The sequence below is a fragment of the Epinephelus moara genome, chromosome 13, assembly GCF_006386435.1.
Source record: "Epinephelus moara isolate mb chromosome 13, YSFRI_EMoa_1.0, whole genome shotgun sequence".
In the NCBI taxonomy this organism is placed as follows: Eukaryota; Metazoa; Chordata; class Actinopteri; order Perciformes; family Serranidae; genus Epinephelus; species Epinephelus moara.
This window is the reverse complement of record NC_065518.1, coordinates 13,793,826-13,810,418: the sequence shown is the minus strand read 5'-3', so window position 1 is coordinate 13,810,418 and position 16,593 is coordinate 13,793,826. Positions and strand designations below refer to the sequence as shown.

The window sequence follows — 16,593 nt, the reverse complement described above, 5'->3', positions numbered from 1 at the left end:
AATATCATAAAAAAGTCATAGTATAGTATGTTGTTTAAAATATCATAAAAAATTCATACCATAGCATGTCGGTCAAAATATCATAAAAAAAGTCATAGTATAGTTTGTTGCTCAAAATATCATAAACAAGTCATACCATGGTATGGTGATCAAAATATCATAAAGAAGTCATAGTATAGCATGTCGTTTCAAATTCCATAAAAAAGTCATAGTATAGTATGACGTTTAAAATACCATAAAAAAGTCATAGTATAGTATGTCGGTGAAAATGTCATATAAAAGTCATACTATAGTATGTGGTTCAAAATATCATAAAAAAGTCGTAGTATAGCATGTCGTTTAAAATACCATAAAAAAGTCATACTATAGTATGTCGTTTAAAATACCATAAAAAAGTCATAGTATAGTATGTCGTTCAAAATATCATAAAAAAGTCATAGTATAGTATGCTGTTCAAAATATCATAAAAAAGTCCTAGTATAGTATGTCCGTCAAAATGTCATAAAAAAGTCATAGTATAGCATGTCCTTCAAAATGTCATAAGAAAGTCAAAGTATAGCATGTCGGTCAAAATGTCATAAAGAAGTCATAGTGTAGCATGTCGGTCAAAATATCATAAAAAAGTCATAGTATAGCATGTCCTTCAAAATATCATAAAAAAGTCATGTCGTTCAAAATATCATAAAAAAGTCATAGTATATCATAAAAAAGTCATAGTATAGCATGTCCTTCAAAATTTCATAAAAAAGTCATAGTATAGCATGACCTTCAAAATATCATAAAAAAGTCATGTCGTTCAAAATATCATAAAAAAATCATAGTATATCATAAAAAAGTCATGTCGTTCAAAATATCATAAAAAAGTCATAGTATAGTATGTTGTTTAAAATATCATCAAAAAGTCATACCATAGCATGTCGTTTAAAATATCGAAAAAATGTCATAGTATAGCATGTCGTTCAAAATGTCATAAAAAAGTCATAGTATAGCATGTCGGTCAAAATGTCATAAAGAAGTCATAGTGTAGCATGTCGGTCAAAATATCATAAAAAAGTCATAGTAGAGCATGTCCTTCAAAGTATCATAAAAAAGTCGTAGTATAGTATGTCGTTTACAATATCATCAAAAAGTCATACCATAGCATGTCATTTAAAATATCAAAAAAATGTCATAGTATAGCATGTCGTTCAAAATATAAAAAAGTCATAGTATAGTATGTCGTTTAAAACATCATAAAAAAGTCATTGTATAGCATGTCGTTCAAAATACCATAAAAAAGTCATAGTATAGTATGTCGGTCAAAATGTCATATAAAAGTCATAGTATAGTATGTGGTTCAAAATATCATAAAAAAGTCATAGCATAGTATGTCGGTCAAAATATCATAAAAAAGTCATAGTATAGTATGTCGTTTAAAATACCATAAAAAAGTCATAGTATAGCATATCGTTCAAAATATCATAAAAAAGTCATAGTATAGTATGTCGTTTAAAATATCATAAAAAAGTCATCGTATAGTATGTCGGTCAAAATGTCATATAAAAGTCATACTATAGTATGTGGTTCAAACTATCATAAAAAAGGCGTAGTATAGCATATCGGGCAAAATATCATAAAAAAGTCATAGTACATATGTCGTTTAAAATACCATAAAAAAGTCATAGTATAGTATGTGGTTCAAAATATCATAAAAAAGTCGTAGTATAGCATGTCGGGCAAAATATCATAAAAATGTCATAGTATAGTATGTCGGTCAAAATGTCATAAAAATGTCATAGTATAGTATGTCGGTCAAAATGTCATAAAACTTCATAGTCTAGCATGTCGTTTAAAATATCATAAAAAAGTCATAGTATAGTATTTCGTTTCAAATACCATAAAAAAGTCATAGTATAGTATGTCGGTCAAAATGTCATATAAAAGTCATACTATAGTATGTGGTTCAAAATATCATAAAAAAGTCGTTGTATAGTATGTCGGTCAAAATGTCATAAAACGTCATAGTCTAGCATGTCATTTAAAATATCATAAAAAAGTGATAGTATAGTATGTCGTTCAAAATATCATAAAAAAGTCATAGTATAGTATGTCGGTCAAAATGTCATATAAAAGTCATACTATGGTATGTGGTTCAAAATATCATAAAAAAGTCATAGTATAGTATGTCGTTTAACATACCATAAAAAAGTCATAGTATAGTATGTCGGTCAAAATGTCATATAAAAGTCATAGTATAGTATGTGGCTCAAAATATCATAAAAAAGTTATAGTAAAGTATGTCGTTCAAAATATCATAAAAAAAAGTCATAGTATAGCATGTCGTTCAAAATATCATAAAAAAGTCATAGTATAGCATTTCGTTCAAAATATCATAAAAAAGNATATCATAAAAAAGTCGTAGTATAGCATGTCGGGCAAAATATCATAAAAAAGTCATAGTATAGTATGTCGGGCAAAATGTCATAAAAATGTCATAGTATAGTATGTCGGTCAAAATGTCATAAAACGTCATAGTCTAGCATGTCGTTTAAAATATCATAAAAAAGTCATAGTATAGTATATCGTTTAAAATACCATAAAAAAGTCATAGTATAGTATGTCGTTTAAAATGCCATAAAAAAGTCATAGTATAGTATGTCGGTCAAAATGTCATATAAAAGTCATACTATAGTATGTGGTTCAAAATATCATTAAAACGTCATAGTATAGTATGTCGTTCAAAATATAAAAAAGTCATAGTATATCATAAAAAAGTCATGTCGTTCAAAATATCATAAAAAAGCCTTAGTATATCATAAAAAAGTCATAGTATAGCATGTCGTTCAAAATGTCCTAAAAAAGTCATAGTATAGGATGTCCTTCAAAATATCATAAAAAAGTCATAGTATAGCCTGTCGTTCAAAATATCATAAAAAAGTCATAGTATAGTATGTCGGTCAAAATGTCATAAACATGTCATAGTATAGTATGTTGGTCAAAATGTCATAAAACGTCATAGTCTAGCATGTCGTTTAAAGTCAAAATGTCATAAAACGTCATAGTCTAGCATGTCGTTTAAAATATCATAAAAAAGTCATAGTATGGCATGTCGTTCAAAATATCATAAAAAAGTCATAGTATATTATGTCGTTTAAAATACCATAAAAAAGTCATAGTATAGTATGTTGGTCAAAATGTCATATAAAAGTCATACTATAGTATGTGGTTCAAAATATCATAAAAAAGTCGTAGTATAGCATGTCGGGCAAAATATCATAAAAAAGTCATAGTATAGTATGTCGGTCAAAATGTCATAGTATAGTATGTCGGTCAAAATGTCATAAAAATGTCATAGTATAGTATGTCGGTTAAAATGTCATAAAAAAGTCATAGTATAGTTTGTCGTTTAAAATACCATAAAAAGTCATACCATAGCATGTCGGTCAAAATGTCATAAGAAGTCATAGTATAGTATGTCGAAAAAAAGCCATATTATGGTATGTTGAAAAAATTTCATGTATAGTATGTCAAAAAAGTCATAATATGGTATTTCAAAATAAGTCACAGTACGTGAAAAAAAGTCATAGTATAGTACGTCGAACAAAAACATAATATAGTATGTCCAAAAAAACTCATTGTAGTGTATGTTGAAAAAAGTCATAGTATGGTATGTTGAAAAAAACTCACGATATATACATATTTGTGTGTGTGTGTGTGTGTGTGTGTGTGTGTTTAATTGACGCACTGATTTCACTGTAGATGTGAAATAACTAAAAATCCCTTTTTCTTATCATAGTTAAATAGATCTATTTAATGTTTATCTCAAAAAGAAAGAAGATAATTAGTATTTATAATAAGACTGAAAAAAACTAACTGAAAATGAACACATACCCTCTATTTTCTTTCAATTGATAGAAGGACACACAGAGAGCGTGGAGCTGTCATTAAATGGAAATATCATGTCCTGCTGACTAGGATTCAGCTAGAAAATCACTTTAATCTGCTTAGCAGTGTATGTATAAATGTACGGGAAAACACAGCTTATGTAACAAATCCTCTGAGTGATTGTGCTAAAAAATCTGAGTATGTCTCAGCATTCGTCTCTGACTTTCCTTTAATCCATGTCAAACATCATGTCATTCCATAACTAGACGGCAAATCTTTAGTCCGTGAAAAGAAAAACAATAAAAAATACATTTTCAACATAAAGTGGATTAAAATCTCCTGAACCAGCACACACGATTACAGTTTCGTTTGGTGAAGTTTACAGTGAACATTTATACAAAGTATTAATAATTTACATTTTTAAGTTCAGGATTTTTTTTGCATTTAGTATCAAAACATTACGAAAAATAGCTGAAACCAAGCAAACATCAAAAGCATTTCATTACAAACTTATTTTTGTACATGTATATTAACAAAGATAATAACAAATTGTCTTCAAAGTAAGAAAGGAAGGCAGCTTGAAAAATATATTTACAGGATGACTATATACTTGGAATAACCTCCATTTTTTCCTTGCGCGTATTAGTCCTACATTTAAGTTACAACAATACAATAAACATGAAATTTCCCCAAAAATGAATCCCTGCAATCTTTGAAAAACCTAGAAAGTCATTTAACAAAGTGTACTTTAAATTATTTACAGAATCATGACAGACTCTTCAGTTGAACTCTTTCCTAATCCAAACAAAGATGGTGGCTGGAATTGACAAATGTTCTTGCTTGATGAGAACGAAAATTAAAAATGGTTACTATCAGTTATATTTGTCTGTATTGACTTTACCTTCCATCAAACAAAATGAAAGGTTGACATTTCTTCTACTGCAAAAAGAGCAAGGAGATGTCATGTCTAGCTTCCTAGATGGTAAACAACTTGGGAAATGGGTTAAAAATTGTGCAGCTGTTGAAATATTGAAATACCTTCAGCGAAAAGGTTCTTTTTAAAGATCACAGGTAATTATTTTTCTGAAAATCAGATGCTTGGCACTATGATTCATATGTAAAAGTGCAAACTGGGGCTACACTCATTATTTACAAATACACATATATGTACATTTTTAAACTTTGAAGCTAGTACAGGTGAGCTGCACTTCCTCCTTTGCACCTGTCCTCAGACTTCCGCCTCTTTTTCGGCTTTTCCTTCGAGTCCCTGCACAGGCCTTCCTCGCTGCCCGCTTGCAGGCTATCGAAGGTGCCCTGCCTCTCCGTCCCCTGCACGTCCTCTCCGTGCTGCCTGCGCGTCTTCCACAGATTCACACAGCGATCCACGCAGCTGAACCGAGCCTCCGTGGTGCAGGCGTACATGCCAGCCGGCACTGCCAGCACCATGGCGCACACGATTACAATGATGTGGATGAGCCTCTCTCTTTGCTCCAGCTCACTGATGTCACTTCCTGTCACAAACACGATGCACTGGCCCTCCTTGGGTGGATGGTTCTTCAAGCTCACGCACACCTCGTATTTGGTGACAGGAAGCAGGTCGCTGATGGAGTAGCTGTTGATGCCGGGGCCAATGTAGATCATCTCCTTTTTGGGTGAATCATATTTGCCAAAGTGGATGGTGAACCAGGTCTCTGCTGGGTTGTCTGTTACTGCGTACCACTCCAGGGTGATACCGTAGACCGTCTGTTTGGCGATGCGGATGTCGATGTAGGCGTTCTCATCGGACGACAACATGGGAACAGGTGGAGGAAGAGGAGCGGAGGAATTTGAGGAGCTGATGTTAACTGCGATGCTGACAGAGGAGTTGCCAATGAAGTTGTTGGCCATGCAGGTGTAGAGTCCTCGGTCTGCCAGGTGAAGAGAGGGGATGACCAGCTTGGAGGTGACGGTCTCCTCGTCTATGTGAGTCTCTGTAGCTGTGAGGAGATATTAGAGAGGCTTGTTTACGTCTGAAAAAGATGTAGTAACGTAACCCTAGAAACGACACTGTTCCTGCATCTTTTCATGACACAGATGAGGCACAAGTTCAACACACACCACACTAAGTGCTCCTGGAGCAGGTTTACAACAGTTTAATGGATGATAGTGATGGAAAAAAAAAAAAATCTTACCAGCAAATCCTCTTATAATCTTCAGACTGTACATCCACCGGATGGTCGGACCTGGCCTGGCCTTTACTAAGCATGTGAGTGTTGCATTTGCTCCGAGAGGTAAAATGATGTTGGTCTCTGGGGCAGAGGCCACTGGCTTCATGCATGTTTTTAACTGAACCTCGTGGAAAAACTTGTCCGTTTTGGAGGCGGGGCCCGAACACATCAGATAAGAGTTCATGAGAATGATGGGAGGGCTGACCGCCCTGATGAATTCAACAAAGCCTTTGAGGCGGCAATCGCACAACCAGGGGTTGTCGTGCAGCGCAAGAACCACATTGGAGACCAGCCCTTCTTTCCCCCACGCTTTGGCTGCCGTTTGATAAAGAGGCCAATTAGTGAAGACATCTTTTGATATGACAGTAAGCTGATTGAAGGATAAATCTAAGTAGATCAGGGCAGGTAAGTATCTCAGAGCGTGTTCAGGCAGAACATCCAGTTGATTGTGCTTCAGGTCCAAAATCTTCAGTTTCGGCGTGTCCTGAAATGCCGTCCATGTTACTGAAGTCAGCTTGTTCCCTTGCAGCCTGAGCTCAGTCAGGTTGGCCAGCCCCTCCAGGCTTTTGATGTTCATCAGGGTGATCTCGTTAAAATTCAACCAGAGGAGCTCCAAGGCACTAACTTTAGAGAAAGATCCTCGCGGTAACTCGGTCAGGTGGCAGTTTTCTATTCGGATTTTGGTGAAATCCTGTGGGATGTTGTCTGGGATTCGTCCCATGGTGGTTTCCATACATAGTAAAGTCCTAGAATGGGAAGACAAAATGTTCAGATGCAAGACTTGTATATTTTATCTTCACAGCTACCCATGTGCACCATTTGCCCACATTTATGGGATAGTATTTGAAGGATTTTAGAACAATTTGGTCAGCAGGTTACATTTCAAACACCTGTGTTGTTTAAAACAGGGTTAAACATTGACTACTTTTAAGAGTTTGTATAGTTTGAGTGGTTACTTACCTGCCCAAGTTGTCATCTGTACAGGAGCAACCGGTCACACAAGTTGATGATCCAGGGGTGATTAGATAAAATAACAAAGCGATACATAACTCGACATGAGAGGCGTCCATATTCCTGGAGGAGCATGTGAAATAGGCCTGAGAGGGCAGGACATGGACTGCGTGGACGAAAGCCTATTACCTTAATCCTCCTTGACGTAACACTTAAGACACCAAGTGACATGAGACACATAAGAAAGGTGTATTTATAGCAATGGTCCACTTTGTCTAGAAAACATCATCAGATCTCTTCAAACACTCATGAAAACACTCATACCCACAAATTCATTTCAAATTCAATCCCAATACACTGAGTTGTGTTTGATTGTATTACAGTTCTGCTCTCAGGTATGACCCCAAACTGCTTTACATCAGTCTAATTTAATTTATTTGTCCCCCGCCAAAGCGCAGGCATCGACATGACAGGAGGGCCATCTGTATTAAGTGGGCCGGAGCCCGTCGGGCTTAGCAGCGCAGAGAGGGAGGGCTGCACAGAGACAGAGACAGATGTCTGGAGAGGGCTGTAATCTGACCTCAATAATCTGAACACTGGTTGTCTCTCAGGTTGTTAAATCAGCATATAAAGCAAGTGTGAAAACAGACAACATCTACAACATTTTATATTCAATCTGTAACAGACATTTCTCCTTCAATGTCCCAGCTTTTTATCAGCATACATGCTAGTTTAACAGGTAAAGAGTCATCATGCAAGTTAAAGATATAGATATCGATGATCCCTCATTGTCAGTTTGCTTGCATGGTAGTAATGATGCAGTGGAGGGTATATGCAGGTATATGGGTCATACCCACCTCTTTCTCTGGGCGTTTAGTGTACCCACCTATCAGCCAAAACACCATTGGAACATAAAGGAGAGTATACCCACTTCCTCCTCAATAACCTACCCATCTACCTAGTAGTACATCCACCTGATCAACTACACCACTGCAAGGTAGTACATATTTGCATATTTGTTCGCCAAATTTCTTTGAAAAATACTTTTTAATAAGGTAAGTTTCGTGTATCTAGATACTTGTTTTACTGAAGGCACAAAACAAACTGTCCTGAAGTTGAGTTAGTGATTTCATTAACTAAAATATTTAAGGATGAATTAGTTCACAAATCTGTACATTCTAAGCTCTAGAGTTCAATTTATTAAATCATAATTTTTATCACAGAACGCCGTATTTGTCAATGCAGCACTTGACAGTATGTGTTCACAAGAGCAAGACAAGATGCTAGCTGCTCTTGTGAGGCTGTACTTTGGCTCAGAACAAAGGTACTCTGAGCTAAATGCTAACGTTAGCATGCTAACATCCTCACAATAACAATGCTAACATGCACATCTAGCAGGTATAACGTTTACCATGTTCACCATCCTAGTTTAGTGTGTTAGCATGCTAACATTTGCCACTTAGCCATAAAAACCAATTAGTGATTTAAAGGGAAAAAAAGCTTACATGTAATTTATCTCATTCCAGATTACACATCTAAAGAAGTGTTATGCGTTCACCTGAGAAAAGAAAAATCTGCTGTTTTTCTGAACATTGGATAACATCAACAATAAAATACAAAACAAAAAAGAAAAGAAAGAAATTAATTAATTTAACAAAACAACAAAAGTAATAGTTGATTTATCGTTATGGAGTATTTGATATATAGAATAGTTGATTTATATTCATAGAATAAACATATCATTTTAGAATATAGATGCTACTGACTGTTTTACAACTAAAGAAAAAAGGCCTCAGTGTAACCGCACTACCTCCACTGTCTATATTTACACCCCTGGTTTTGAATGCAAAGTGACCTGACTGAGATTAGCTGCATGTTTACCTGCATCAGTGAATTAGCAGTCTGCATAATACACGGATGTTTACATTCATTAAAGGTCCAGTGTGGAGGATTTAAGGGCGTCTATTGGCAGAAATGGTCAGCTGTATGATATTAATGACGAGATTTTTATTAGTTTATAATCACCTGAAAAATTTTTTGTGTTTTTGTTACCTTAGAAAGAGCTGTTTATAAATACATATGGAGGGGTCCTCATCCACGGAGTCAGCCATGTTGTTTATACAGTAGCTCAGAACGAACAAACTAAACTTTGACTCTAGATAGAGCCATTCTTGTTTTCACATCGGCCACAGTAGTTGTAGTAGGAAAAGTTTCAGTTTTGCAACCTCATCGTCAAATACCACTAAATCCTGCATGCTAGCCCTTTAAATGCTACTTTTTAACAGCGTACTTTTTAATCTGCTTCAGTCAAGATGAATATTGATCTATTCAAAGACCCAATATTCTGAGACATAAGAAAAAAGCTTGAGCCCGTAGATAAATATAAAAAATATTTATTTTTATACAGTACATTCAGACATACACATACATTTCAGGTCATGGATATTTACACATTATAAAATGTAGGCTACTGTATTTAGGGTTCTTGGCCCAACAGTGAGCCTGGCACGTTAACATCATACTGACATACAAAATAGACTAATAACTGCTGGTTCATGATCTCTCTAAATATGTTTTAAATAAAGATTTTAACACATTGCAGAGGTTACATCTCGGAGAAGAAAAAGATTGTGTTTTAGATAATTTAGGGCAACATCTTCCTTTGCAAAACATCACCTTAAAAAATGCATGATGTATTTAAAAAAAGTTATTTTTACACATTTACTGTACACCACATGTGAATATGGAAACCATGTCATTGTGTGTATTTTCCCTTTTTTGCAGTCCACCAAATGAATGGTGGGTTTTAGTCCCACAAGGCTGTAAAACAACTTCATGTATCCACAGCTGACTGAGTCATCAGTGTTCTCAGTCTTTTGAGTCTCTGAGCACAGCAGTTTTATCTATTCACATCCCAGGCTGTTTAAAAAAACAAAAAAACAAAGTGCATCCTCTGGAGGTTGAGGCATTCGTTTGGTTTTAGCAGAAATACTCGCTAGGTGGCCCTTCAGTCCTGGCTGTGGCCTCTGAGTCAACACTGGACCTCGCTGAGAGCAGCCTGTTTGATTCGTCAGGATTCAGCCTGGTCAGGTACTCACCCTCCATCCCTTTAGCTTTGCCCCCGGGGCCCAGGGTCTCAAACGTGACATATGAGTCCTGAATTTCCTTGGACTGCCGCCCCAGAAGCTTTTGGCAGCGCTTCTTTAGCGCCCCGCAGCAAACAATCAGTGTCAGGGGGACAGCAATCACGCACGCCACCGTTATCACCACCACATTAATGAGCTTCTGAGTGCCACTGGCACTGGCCGCCTCATCTGTTGAGAAGATTACACACTGCTCCTTTTTCGGGATCAGGCCTTTGACGCAAACACAAGCAATGTACTTTGTCTTTGGCACAAGGCCGTCAATGGTGATCCGGTTCTTTCCGGCGCCTACGTTCACCCGACGCATGTCCCTTTCACCAAATACAGCATATAGGACACTGAACTCTGTGGTGTTTGTGGCTGCGGGGGCTCGCCAGTTCAGAGAGACGGTATGGTCGGTGTCGCCAATCACCTTCACCGAACGCACTATCCTTTTCTCAGGAGCTTGCTGTAAGGACGAGGCATTGGCGGCTAAGTTACTCAAGGCATCCAGCTCCACTGGCTTCTCAGCTTCTGATGCTTTGCCCCGTCCCTCAGAAGCGCCATCAGAGACGCTGTAGCTCTCAATCTCGTACTTCCCAGTCACGCCTTTGCCATTGAGAGGTTCGATGATGGGCTGGGCAGCCGTGGTGGTTGGTGGAGGAACATATCTGGCGATAAGTTTCTCCTGGTATGCTGCTCTTCCGATGCCGCCAGGTTTCTTCCCTCTGTTTCTCTTCGATACGCCACCACCTGCTTCCTCTGACCGAAAGGAATCTGTGATCACCAAAGAGATGATGGCGTCCGCGGTGCCCACAAAGTTGGTTGCTTTGCATATATATTTCCCAGAATCTTTGTAAGCAACTGCAGGCACGCTCAGAATCGACCAGATGATGCCCTCCTTTGAAATCTCTTCTTGAACTGAAAAATAATAAAATTAGAGATTAGTTAAACAGATTAGCACAAAAAGAAAAACTTTAATCTCACTGACATGTTGACTTGGACGGAAATAGATACTCTTCTAATCTTGGCAAACTCACCTGTGCCGTTCATTTTCTTGCCATCAGCACGGCTCCAGGACAACTCAGGGATGGGGACTCCAACTGTGCCACAGCGCAGCAAGACGTTGTTGCCCAGCGAGCTGCGCACACGAGCCACGGCTGTGTGCACCCGAGGGCCCTGGCACCTCTGCAGCTCCGCTTCAGTGAAAAGAACCCCTGACAAGCTCTCAGGATCAGCACACCGCAGCCGGGTGTCGATGAGAGCCACTGATGATGATGGGGATTTCTGAAACTGGACCAGATCGTACAATCGGCAGTCACACAGCCAGGGGTTGTCATGGAGACCTGCAGAGGAAATCAAGTGTGACAAAGGGCTGTCAGTGAGATGAAAATCTCAGCATCTGCACACAGTCACCACCTTCCAGTACATTTTCCTTAATGAGTTGTAAGGTAGTTAAAATAAATAGAACTAGTCTGACAACTTGACACACTGCACACAATATCTATAATTAGACTAATCCCCAACTCAGCTTTAAATACTTCTGGTGTCAAAGAAGTGGTTATCATGCAAGGCAGCTTACAAAGAATAAATATATCACAGCTTGATCCTCACCCAGAATTAGTTTAGAGGAATCTGCGTCCTGAGATGGCTTCACACTCAGCCACACTGTGAGAACGTCAGCAGGGACGGTCGTCAGAGTGTTGCTGGATAAATCCAGATAGGTGAGATTCTTTATGTACATGGTGGCGTCCGCAGGGATGGTGGAGATCTTGTTGTTGTGTAAGTCGAGGAGCCTCAGGTTTGGCATGTCTGTCAGAGAGTCCCAGGGAAAGGAGGTGAGGGAGTTGCCATCCAGCCGAAGCTCGTCCAGGTTGTAAAGACCTCGGAAACTGTCGACGCTCAGTGAATTCAGCGAATTGAAAGACATCCACAGGAACTCCAGGTTGTTGAGGTAGTGGAAGTTGTCGCTTGCGATCCGTGTGATCGCTGTCTTCTCGATGCGCAGCTTCGAGGTGTCGATGGGGAAATTTGGAGGGACCACAGTGATCTCTGGATCGTTGCAAAGCACGCTCCTGCAAGAAAAATGCCATCATTTATAATGTGACAGTTAAAGGAACAAGACTAAAGCTACTTTCAAATTGTAGGAGGTTGGTGGAGTTGATTCAGTAGCAAACAACTTGTATTTTCTGCCTCTATTTTACACAAAAAATAATCTAGTTAAGCATTTATTTGAGGAAAAACGTAGTAACCTATTGTTCAGTAACAAGCAAAGGAGATTAAAGGGCAACTCCAAGTTAATCCTCCACTATACAGAGTGACTGAACAGAAGAAAGCTGCAGTGAAAATCACTTCTGCACGCAAGAACAAATACAACACATGTACTGAGAATAAAATTCAAACCATGACATTTAATGTATCACAATATTTACCTTGCTTTTGATCCGTCGCTCAGTTTGTGGAAGAAGCAGCTGCATTGTGCAGGACACGAGCTGCTCAGCAGAGGAAGAAAAACTAAAGCCAAACAAAAAGCAGCAGCAAAATGTCGACTCATTTTTCCTCCTGCAAGCTACTAGATGCTATGCAGCTAAACTACAATTAAAAAAAAAAAATAGTTGCTACAGCTCTTGTTACTGAGGCTTCGGATGCATGGTGGTGGTGTGCAGGCTCACAGCTCCATACTGCACCGACTGGTCTGAATCCTGAGATAAAAAGGATAGGCAGGGATTAGTGAAGGACTTGGGTTATTTTCATTCACACGATTAGGCTATTGCTTCCTGGAAGCTGATAGGCTGCATCGTTTTTACTTTTATTCTCAGGGAAACACTTTCCAATAGTTGATTGGATGGTTAATTATGGACACAACTGATTGTGCAGCGCCTAAATGAAGTGGAGGCTGCAGGTAAACAAAATCTATCAACAATACATGTAGTTCATGTATCATCATGAAAAATTAAAACATTAAACTTTTTTCATGTAGAATTATTTTTAAAATGAGGATTTTTTTTTTCACTGTCTTAATATTTTTATTTTTATGTTTCAGAACATTTTCATAAATACCTGCTCTTGTTTCCATCAGCCTTAGAGACTGGAAGGTTTAACGCCACCCCAGAGGAGGACAGAATTTGTTTGCTGTATAATTTAGGTGAAGTTGAGAGAGAGTTTCACTTCTTGTTTCACTGTCCTGTGTATGAAGACATAAGGAGTGTACTTTTAAGTAAGATGAACTCTGTCTATGTTGAGTTCTTTTGGCTGGATGATCAGGAAAAATTTGAGTTTTGTTTCAGGTTGGGAACATTTTTTGTGGCTGAATTTCTTTTTTTTTTAAATTTCTTTGGATTGTTACTGCAATGCCATTGTAAAGGTGTCTTGTAAACCCATGAGGTTTGGGCACATGTAAGTGTGCATGACACAAACAAAAATCAATCAATCTGCTCTCATTGTGTTAACCTGCCCTAAAATTATGTATTACTTTAAAGTCTATAAGTGTTAAATAGGCTGTAGTTTACATGCTGGCTAAAAAGGTAGCAACACATGACCACTAGATGGCAGTGGAGAGTTACCACATGTATTAACTGTATGGTATCACACAGCTTCTTGTTATTAGATCAAACTTCAAACCACATAAATGACAACACTGAGTTAACACATGCAGCTGATCATGTAGTTTGAATATCAAATAAAGGATCATTTTTACACTACTAAAAATAAGTCATATAATAGTGTAAGAATAATCTCTATTTTTTGGTGCTGTTGCTACTGTACACTGTATTATGTATAATTTTCAATAGTATCCTGCAGAGCACGTTCACCTTCTGTGTGTGTGACACACTTTGTGGATGACAGACGTGATGTCACCGTCTCTGGGGGTTTTTCACAGGTGCAGAGGTTTAAAGACACGGCTATCCGGCGGGATTTCAAATCCTTTAATCCAGTCATCTCGCTGTCTCTTATTAATACATGTTTGCTCTATTTTCTTGAGAAGGGTTGTCCCCAAGCAGAAAAAAAAATGTAGTTGCAAGAATAAATGTTCTATTAAAAAAGAATGGCCCCTGTCTGTGTACGAGTATTGCTGTTTGAAGGAGGGGAGATGTAATGTGACAAACCTGGAGAGGAAAAAATTAAACATGAACTACCAAAATGTGCATTTCTAATCGAAGACATTGTCATCTGTTGAACACTTTGCGTTATCTCAAAAATGCTTAACAGTTTCTGCAGTGGAGTAAGAAGTACTCACATCCTAAGTAAAAGTAGAAAAACAAAAAATATATAATTCTTTACATGTAGCAAATGTAGCAAAGCAAATGCAAAAATAAAAAAGTATAATCAGCAAAATCAGTGGCGTATGATAGTTAGGATGGGCCCCAGTGCAAAAAGAAAAAAAAAGAAACATTGACGAGATGGTTTGCTTTCTCAAGGGTATATATAGCAGATGACAGCATTTGTATTTTAATGTGTGTTCTTATTTGAACACAGACATATTTCTGAGGTGGCAAGTTGAATCACTCACAAGGGTCCGTTCTCTGCTCTTGAGAGGTCGGTCCCCCTCCCCATGGGCCCCAGTGCAACCACACTGCCTGTACTGTTATTTTTGTAATAATTTACTGCATCATTGAATATTATTACTTAAAGGAGCTGTATATGATATTAAGATGATACATGACTCAGAGTCAGAGGCAGGATTGTCTGTACACGGCTGTCAACATGGAAGCTAAGCTGGCACCTAGCAGCTAACGGTGCTTACAAAAGTCTGCAGTCGGTCTTGGGTCAGAACGTTTTCTTGTACCTAATATAAAGATGTGAGTAAGAATTACAATTCTGTAATTATTGAAAAGTTCTGTAATAAAAGACCGTAAACAACTGCTCTCTATATCCAAACCTTCTATTACATATCAGCCGCAATCCATTTGAGTGTACCCAAAAGTTCTGTCAGGCTGAGTGCACCCAAGGAGGCTCAAAAGAGCATCTGAAGAGCACCTGAGCAGGTAGTGTCCCTTTATTTTTTAGCGCTGTCTCCTGTAACTCGACAGCATTGCAGCTCCAGTTACATTGTGCATGTGCCATACCCTGTAGCTCCAATGGGGTCAAAGAGTGTGGGTACTCAGCCTTCTTTGAATAGCCTTGACCTCTGCCAGGAAATTCTGAGCATCAAACATTTCATTTCCTGCAAATTTGGTGGATTTTTATGCACTAATTTGTGCCTTTTCTGCATCAATTTATGGTGTAAATGTCCAACATTTTGTCAAAATTAAAGTCCTCTGCTACTGTCATGTTTACACCTTGTGTAAAGGTATAAAGCTACTTAAGTACTTCTCATTTCTGATGGTATCACTTGATACTTTCAAAATGAAAACATTTATCTCTCTCCTGAGCTTCAGAGTGTGTTGGTACGAAAGCAATTTCTACAGTGAAACCTTTGTTTCATTGCAAAACCAGCAGATTATGACGGTGTAATTAACTGTTAGCTAATGCATTAATGTGTAACCACTGCAAGGGAGCACTTTGGCACAAAAAAATACCACAGACAGGGTATTCAGGTCAGTTACAGTCATGGGCTTTATTCCCAAACTTTTGTGCTAACTTTTGTTAGCAGCAGGATATTTTTGTCCAGTGTCTGTCAATATACAGACAAAAAGTGGGAGACTGTTGCACGGTGCTTTAACTTGCACATGCTGTTAGGCTAAAACAAACACTGTGACAATGACATCTGAATAAACCAGATGGTGCAGAGTTCATTAAAACACGACACAAACCTGCTAAACAAAGATTGCTATTTATACCAGTTGATCAATCCACTACAGTCGTGTTCTCAGTTGGCTCATACCGGCTCTTATTTCCTCACACTCAGCTGCGGTAGATTAACAGATTGTTTTATTGCATTGTGAAATCAGCCCTCTGCTGCTTTATGTTCCTGCCCGGCCTCCTGTATGGATTTAGCAGCAATAAAAACATTCTGTCTCCATTCTCCATGTTGTCTAATTTGTCTGTGAGATATAAACACATTTGTGTCACTAAACTGTGTCGGAGCAGCAGATGATGAGCATCAACACTCCAGCTGAATGTGTGGGAGTCTGTAACTGGACGCAGCGCTGAGCCTTCAGTTAGGACAATATGGGCCGTTGGAGAAAAGGGGTATTATAAGTCTATTGGGACACATCATTACTTCATAGTTAATGAGTTTGTGGTAATCTGTGGGCAGATTAGTGATGCAATCAAACTCTGCCCAAATGTTACATTTTTAAATGTTCATGCTGCTGCGAGTGCCAAAGGTCACTTTCTGCTGCCCTCCATTTTTAGAGATATTTTGATCCACAAATATAAATGAGTAAATGAATTAGGTTGTGATGGTTTCACAAAGTTTTTATTTGACCTTTTACACTTAATGTGGCTACTAAGAGAGGAGCAGTTTGAGTTTGAGTCAAATAAAAGAAGATATTATGTGTTTTTGA

General features: G+C 37.9%; 2 protein-coding genes across 2 annotated transcripts; both read right to left on the bottom strand.

Moving 5' to 3' along the window:
• Positions 1-4,111: 4,111 nt before the first annotated feature.
• On the bottom strand, positions 4,112-7,159 carry LOC126399909 (leucine-rich repeat, immunoglobulin-like domain and transmembrane domain-containing protein 2). Its single transcript, XM_050060241.1, has 3 exons — positions 7,032-7,159; positions 6,036-6,817; positions 4,112-5,840 (listed from the first exon to the last, which is right to left on the bottom strand). The coding sequence occupies exons 1-3, from the start codon at positions 7,139-7,141 to the stop codon at positions 5,053-5,055; spliced, it is 1,680 nt and encodes a 559-aa protein (XP_049916198.1). The 5' UTR covers positions 7,142-7,159; the 3' UTR covers positions 4,112-5,052.
• A 2,265-nt stretch (positions 7,160-9,424) lies between these two features.
• lrit1b (leucine-rich repeat, immunoglobulin-like and transmembrane domains 1b) lies at positions 9,425-12,830 on the bottom strand. The gene is made up of 4 exons (XM_050060204.1): positions 12,577-12,830; positions 11,759-12,219; positions 11,185-11,490; positions 9,425-11,065 (listed from the first exon to the last, which is right to left on the bottom strand). Exons 1-4 carry the CDS (start codon positions 12,696-12,698, stop codon positions 10,002-10,004), a joined length of 1,953 nt encoding a protein of 650 aa, XP_049916161.1. The 5' UTR covers positions 12,699-12,830; the 3' UTR covers positions 9,425-10,001.
• Positions 12,831-16,593: the final 3,763 nt, after the last annotated feature.

Coding starts and splice junctions, on each gene's coding strand:
- lrit1b (XM_050060204.1), bottom strand. CDS start 12,698: ATGAGTCGACATTTTGCTGCTGCTTTTTGTTTGGCTTTAGTTTTTCTT. Junction 12,220..12,576: donor AGCGACGGATCAAAAGCAAG/GTAAATATTGTG, acceptor TTTTTCTTGCAG/GAGCGTGCTTTGCAACGATC. Junction 11,491..11,758: donor TTCCTCTAAACTAATTCTGG/GTGAGGATCAAG, acceptor TTTCCTCTGCAG/GTCTCCATGACAACCCCTGG.
- LOC126399909 (XM_050060241.1), bottom strand. CDS start 7,141: ATGGACGCCTCTCATGTCGAGTTATGTATCGCTTTGTTATTTTATCTA. Junction 6,818..7,031: donor ACAGATGACAACTTGGGCAG/GTAAGTAACCAC, acceptor TTCCCATTCTAG/GACTTTACTATGTATGGAAA. Junction 5,841..6,035: donor GATTATAAGAGGATTTGCTG/GTAAGATTTTTT, acceptor ATCTCCTCACAG/CTACAGAGACTCACATAGAC.